Genomic DNA, 7282 nt, shown 5'->3' on the forward strand with positions numbered 1-7282 from the left:
AGCTGGGATTACAGGCATGCACCACCACACCTGGCTAATTTTGTAATTTTAGTAGAGACAGGGTTTCTTGTTGGTCAGGCTGGCCTTGAACTCCTAACCCTAGGTGATCCACCCACCTTGGTCTCTCAAAGTGCTGGGATTACAGGCATGAGCCATGGTGCCTGGCCTGGACATATACCTTTTAAAAGAATGAAATTAATTAAAAATGCTTTTAGAAAGTTAAATCTAATTTTAAGATTTAACAGGAAATATTTAATCAGAAATAACTTTAAACTCATACATTCACTACATGAAGGGGTATTGAAATCTACTCCTTAAAACTCAATACATGCAGTATACTAATTACATAACTATTTTAAAGCTCTGAATAAAGTCTGTCATTGCTCCCAGAGGGAACTGGCCTTTATACATATGACACATCTATGTTAGACATATTCAAGATATATAAAGTATGATATTCAGTAGAGACAAATATAAGGCTATGTAAATCTTTCTTTAGACACACACATATGCTGTATCAAGCAATGATAATATATTTTTTATCCAATACATTAAAATGTTTACCAAGTGCTGCTGCCTCTAAACCAGTCTTAGAAATAAAAGGAATTCTTAAGTTGACTCTAAGGAGGTTTAGACCTTTCTTTTTGAAATTGTTTGCATATTCCAATCTTTTTATTTTTTCTCAACTGGAATAATTTGGCTTCAATCACACCAAACTTATCTCTGAATGACTTTTGTTTCAAAAAGTCAAACCCATCTTCATTTGATAAAGATTTCCTAGCATTGATATTTATAAAACAGTCCACAAACTCTTTTAGATAAGTATTCTGAAATGTTCTGCACAATGGCACCATCATAGGAGTAAGTGTGCAACCTTTCAAGGCGATGTGTAATTTCCCTCACAGCAGGTTAAAAACAAAATCTTCCACATATCCTTATGGCTTATCTCCTATTCAGAAAGGAGAGAGACTGCCTGAGTGTGATTCTTGTTCCACCACTTGCTGCGTCCTTGAGTCTATATCAACATCTCTATGCTTCTGTTTCTTCGCCTGTGAAATGGGGATAACAGTAGTACTTATATCTCAAAAGGTTGTTTAAATTAATACTTGCAAGGCACTTGGAACACACAAGGAAACTTAACTGCTGTTGTTATTTCCTATTCTTGTAATGCAAGAACTTGATACAGTACAAAGTTTCAAGCCAGAAACTCAATCAGTCAATAAAAAGGATATAAAGATATTTTCCCTGTTGTACATTTGACAAATTCCAAACTTCATCATTCAGGAAAGCTACCGTTGCTCCCTTGAGGAAAAGGCAATGGCTATCTGGAGGATCCAACTTGGAGAGAATAAAACAAAGACTAATTAGTTATTGTGAGTTTAACAGCAGAAGGATAATTGGTATCTTGAGCCAGAAAAACTTCTACACAAATTAAATGATGTCCAAATCACAAAAATATGCACATGAACTTTAATAACATGTAAATGATAATATTTTCTTTTCTATTTCATGTTCCAAAACAGTGAAACAGCAAGGTGATAAGTACATGGCAGATGCAAGGCTAATCTAGAATCCTGGTGATGAAGTGGAAAGGGTGTATGTGTGCCTTTTCTGGCAATCTTCATGAGGGTATTGGAAAATCAATGAAGACTGGTATATGAGAATTATGGTATACATATCAGCCATCATGTAAATATTTAATTAGAATGCTGAAAAATATAACCTTGAGAGATAACATACATAAACATATATAGTAATTCCAGTTTGAATAATTAGGAAGTTGTGATAATTTTATACAGAAATACTTTGCTAAGTATATTTTACTGAGAAAAAAATGCTATCTGAAATACTATTAAAAATTTGTAAGTTACTATGTCTAAATCACTAAATAAAATTATATTCCAGTGTCGTTGAAAGGATCTCTGTACTAGGCAGTGTTTCAATATTCTGGGCAACATGTTGCTAAAGTAAAAAAAGCTAATTTCTTTTTGATATAAAATATGGAAAAAGCTAAATTTCTTTATTTTTATTTTATTTATTTATTTTGAGACAGAGTTTCACTCTGTTGCCAGGTGCCAGGTTGGAGTGCAGTGGCACGATCTCAGCTCAGTGCAACTTCCGCCTCCCAGGTTCAAGCAGTTCTCCTGCCTCAGCCTCCTGAGTAGCTGGGACTACAGGCGCACACCACCCCGCCCAGCTAATTATTTTGCATTTTTAGTACAGGCGGGGTTTCACCATGTTGGCAAGGATGGTCTTGATCTCTTGATCTCATGATCCGCCCGCCTCGGCCTCCCAAAGTGCTGGGATTACAGGCGTGAGCCACTGTGCCCAGCCTAAATTTCTTTATGATTCAGATTTTTTTCTTTATTTTTTTGAGACAGAGTTTTGCTCTGTCACCTAGGCTGGTGTGCAGTGGTGCAATCTCAGCTCACTACAACGTCTGCCTCCTGGGTTCAGGTAATTCTTGTGCCTCAGCCCTCAGCCTCCTGAGGACCTGGGAATATAAGCTTGCACCACTATGCCTAGTTAATTTTTCTATTTTTTGTAGAGATGGGGTTTCACCATATTGGCCAGACTGGGCTTGAAGTCCTGGCCCCAGGTGATCTGCCTACCTCGGCCTCCCAAAGTGCTGGGATTACAGGCACGAGCCACCATCCCTGGCCCAGATTTTATACTAATTTAGTCATACCTTGCCTCAAATAACTTAGGCATCATTGTTTGTTAATTACACCCCTTTGGGGTAATACTAATGCTTTATGGATTCTGATAATACCTGAAGGTTTTCTTCTGTTGTTATCCAATGGCCTCCAACACCAAGAAGTGTGATGATATCATGTTTATGTGGTAGTAGTTGTAATTTTACATCTGGTTCATCATCTTTACTATACAATCTCACTTGCAAGGGAATAGTTAAAAAGAAAAAACAAGAGAGAAAGAAGAAATATATTTTATAATAATCTGACAAAAATTTATTCTTCAAACAAGTTCTTATTTATTTAGAGACAGTCTTACTATGTTGCTCAGGCTGGCCTGAACTCCAGCAATCTGCTTGCCTCAGCCTCATGAGTAGCTGGAACTACAGGGGCAGGCTACTGTGTCCAACACTCTCTTTACTTTTTCATTTTATTTTTTTTGAGATGAAGTCTCACTCTGTTGCTCAGGCTGGAGTGCAGGGGTGCAACCTCAGGTTCAAGCGACTCTCCTGCCTCAGCCTCCTGAGTAGCTGGTACTATAGGCATGTGCCACCACACCTGGCTAATTTTTTATATTCTTAGTAGAGACAGAGTTTCACCGTGTTAGGATCTCGATCTCCTGACCTTGTGATCCGCCTGCCTCGGCCTCCCAAAGTGTTGGGATTATAGGCTTGAGCCACTGTGCCTGGCCTCTCTTTATTTTTTAATGTAGGAATGAAGAAAGATTTTTCTCAAAAAAGGCAACACGCAATGTATTCTGATACCTTAAAATCTACTTGGTTGCATCAAATGAATCATAAAATTTATTCTACATTTAACAATTTATTGTAAATCTATTTATTATAGAAATAAATAAAAATAAAAAGTCTATCTTCATTTGAAAACCAGGCAAGGTAATGTAACACATAACCAAATCTGATAATTAACATTGGTAGCTTACTATAGTGAGATGAGTTGATTCCCGATTAAAAAACTCATAGACTCAAGACCGTCTTAATTACTGAAATGTCCATGTGAAAAAATGATGCAAAAAAGTATGTATTTACTTCCACAGACAGATTTTCCAGAACTATTTTCAAATCTTAGAAAATACTGGTTTAAAAAAGCACATGATAGTCATAACCATATTCATCCATGCTTCTCACATTAGAAGATAAATCCTACTAAAGTATAAATAGAAGCACTTTGCATGCCTGTGGCTTGTGAAACCTATCCTTTAGGAGTCATGCTATTACTTAAGTGTGTTCAGAGTAAGTGATAAATAGATACTGGGTAAACTAAAAACATTCAAGAAAAGTGAAACTGGAACTTGGGTATTTTCCAAATAAAGACTGCGGAAATGAACTGTCCAGTAGAGGGCAGCCACACAGCAGATGGGACTGAAAAGGCATCGCAATGATGATGTGTTATCTGGGAACCACTGAGGAGATGATTTTTTTTTATATCTTTTTTTTTTTTTTTGAGACAGACTCTCGCTCGGTTGGAGGCTGGAGTGCCGTGGTGGGATCTTGGCTCACTGCAACCTCTGCCTCCCCTTTTCAAGCGATTCTGCTGCTTCAGCCTCCCAAGTAGCTGGGACTACAGATGTACACCACCTCAGCCACCTAATTTTTGTATTTTTAGTAGACACGGAGTTTCACCATGTTGGCCAGGATGATCTTGATCTCCTGACCTTGTGATCTGCCTGCCTTGGCCTCCCAAAGTGCTGGGATTATAGGCGTGAGCCACCATACCCGGCCTAGGAGGTCATGTTTCTAGATTTCTTGTAGCGATATGTCATTCACGACTCTAATGTCTATACCAAGCTTGTCCAACCTGCAGCCTGCCCACGATGGCTTTAAATGAGACCCAACACAAATTTGTAAACTTTCTTAAAACAGTATAAGACATTTTTGAGATTTTTTTTTTAAGGTCATCAGATATCATTAGTGTATTTTATGTGTGGCCTAAGATGACAATTCTTCCATTGTGGCCAGGGAAGTCAAAAAGGGGCACCCCTGGTCTACACTGGTAAAAGATAAGAATGTTCTCTCTTACACACAGTGCTTATAATGGTAATAACGTGAAGAAGTTCCAATTTCAATTAAAAAGTCTTTAGTTGGCCGGGCGCGGTGGCTCAAGCCTGTAATCCCAGCACTTTGGGAGGCCGAGGCGGGTGGATCACGAGGTCAAGAGATCGAGACCATCCTGGTCAACATGGTGAAACCCCGTCTCTACTAAAAATACAAAAAATTAGCTGGGCATGGTGGTGCGTGCCTGTAATCCCAGCTACTCAGGAGGCTGAGGCAGGAGAATTGCCTGAACCCAGGAGGCGGAGGTTGCGGTGAGCCGAGATCGTGCCATAGCACTCCAGCCTGGGTAACATGAGTGAAACTCTGTCTCAAAAAAAAAAAAAAAAAAAAAAAAGTCTTTAGTTAAAAACAAAACCCAAAAATATTTTTCTCTTAAATTCATCAAACTAAAAAAACTACACAGTCTACTAATTTCATAAGGTACCTACCTCCAGCATCTAGGACAATATCTACTCCCAGGCCACCTGTTTCTTCCAAACAGCTTTCAGCAACGTGAACTTTCCCATTAGATACATCAATCACTCGGGCTGTAAAGGACAGGAAATCAGGCAATTGTACTGTTCTCTATGTGATCAACACAAACAAATCAGGGAGAAAGAAAAAGAAAAGCAAATAAATATCTATTCTCTGAAATAAGCAATTTAAACAATTACTGAGTTTAAAGGGAAAAAGTCAATTTAAATTATACTTCTTCTCATCTAACCCAATATGGGATATAGCAGTCTAAATGAAGAGACTTGTATATTCAATAAAATTGAAATGTGGCCAGGCACGGTGGCTCACGCCTGTAATCCCAGCACTTTGGGAGGCTGAGGCAGGCGGATCACGAGGTCAAGAGATCGAGACCATCCTGGCCAACATGGTGAAACCCCGTCTCTACTAAAAAATACAAAAATTAGCTGGGGGTGGTGGCGCTCGCCTGTAGTCTCAGCTACTCGGGAGGCTGAAGCAGGAGAATTGCTTGAACCCAGGAGGCGGACATTGCAGTGAGCTGAGATTGCTCCACTGCACTCCAGCCTGGTGCCTGGCGAAACAGCGAGATTCTGTCTCAAAAAAAAAAAAAAAAATTAAAATGTGGCCGGGCCCGGTGGCTCACACCTGTAATCCCAGCACTTTGGGAGGCTGAGATGGATGGATCACAAGGTCAGGAGTTCAAGACCAGCCTGGCTACCATGCTGAAACCCTGTTTCTACTAAAAATACAAAAATTAGCTGGGCATGTTGATGCGTGCCTGTAATCCCAATTACTTAGGCTGAGGCAGGAGAACTGCTTGAACTGGGACCCAGGAGGCAGAGGTTGCAGTGAGCTGAGACTGTGCCACTGCACTCCAGTCTAGGCTACAGAGCGAGACTCCATTTAAAAAAAAAAAATAAAATAAAAATAAAATGTGAACATTTGTGGATAAGATTATCCAAGGCTGGTCTGTTGACACAGAGCACTATTCTCTACAGCTATAGGATATGTTGCCAGAATTAGGAATCTGAAAACACAGAGGTACATATATAATAAGACATAAACGGGAAGTTTTTTTTTTTTTTTTCAGACAGGGTCTCACTCCATTGCCCAGGATGGAGTACAGTGGCATGATCACAGCCCAATGTAGACTTGAACTCCTGAGTTCAAACAATCCTTCTGCCTTAGCCTACCAAGTAGCTAGGACTACAGGTACATGCCACCATGCCTGGCTAATTTTTTTATTTTTTGTAGAGACAGGGTCTTGCTATGTTGCCTAAGCTATTTTTGAACTCTTGGCCTCATGTGATCCTCTACCTTGACCTTCCAAAGCCCTGGGATTATAGGTGTGAGCCACCGTACCCAGCTAGATTAAGTAGTTTCTCAAGTATGTTCATATTTAATAGTCATTAAAGCTAAAAAGCATAAAAATATACAGATGATCCTTATCTTTACAATGGGCTACATCCCAATAAACCCACTGTAAGTCAAAAACACACTTAATACCCCAATAAACCCATCATACCATTAAAAAAAATCCTAAATCCAAACACTGTCAGCTGGAGACTGTATTTGTGAAATATGGTAATTATCTACTAGAGGCTGTTTCACCCTTTCTCAGTCATAGAAATCCCCCTCTCTTCTTACTCTCCCAAATGAAGAAAAATCTTAAAGCTAAGGAAAAGGAACATGATTTTTAACAGTCATTAAAAATTAAATTGATTTTAACTGGCTGCATTAAAGTATATTAGTAATATCATATTAATAGACTATAAATTATTGATAGAATTAAAAATAATTCTCAAAATTTTGAACTGGCAACTAATAAAATGTTTGATTTCCTTTCTGTATCTTTTAACACCTTCTTGTTGAAGAGCATTCCTCTTAGGGCTGCTTAAATTAGAGATATAGTTGAACAGAGTAATCTAGGATTTGGAAAGGAGGAAGGGAACAAAAGGAAAAGGGGACAAAGCAATCTAAGAAGGGCAAATTAACCAATAAGAAATTTTCCCTTTATTCATGCTTTTTTTTCATACCATCATGCCCCCCCCCCTTTTTTTTTTT

The 7282-nt window shown here is 38.8% G+C and overlaps 1 protein-coding gene across 2 annotated transcripts in view; it reads right to left on the reverse strand.

The window, feature by feature from the left end:
- Window positions 1-7282, reverse strand: part of CRYZL1 (crystallin zeta like 1) — a 52112-nt gene that overhangs the window by 4780 nt on the left and 40050 nt on the right. Inside the window, exons 8-10 of one of the 2 annotated variants that reach the window (XM_017526175.2) lie at window positions 5194-5329; window positions 2774-2895; window positions 1233-1338 (exon numbers count right to left, since the gene is read on the reverse strand). In XM_017526175.2, the coding sequence (XP_017381664.1) occupies window positions 1233-1338; window positions 2774-2895; window positions 5194-5329 (364 nt within the window). The remainder of the gene's footprint in view (window positions 1-1232; window positions 1339-2773; window positions 2896-5193; window positions 5330-7282) is intronic. The other variant, XM_017526174.2, reaches the window with a different exon arrangement.

Source organism: Cebus imitator, unplaced genomic scaffold, assembly GCF_001604975.1.
Source record: "Cebus imitator isolate Cc_AM_T3 unplaced genomic scaffold, Cebus_imitator-1.0 Scaffold41, whole genome shotgun sequence".
Lineage (NCBI taxonomy): Eukaryota > Metazoa > Chordata > Mammalia > Primates > Cebidae > Cebus > Cebus imitator.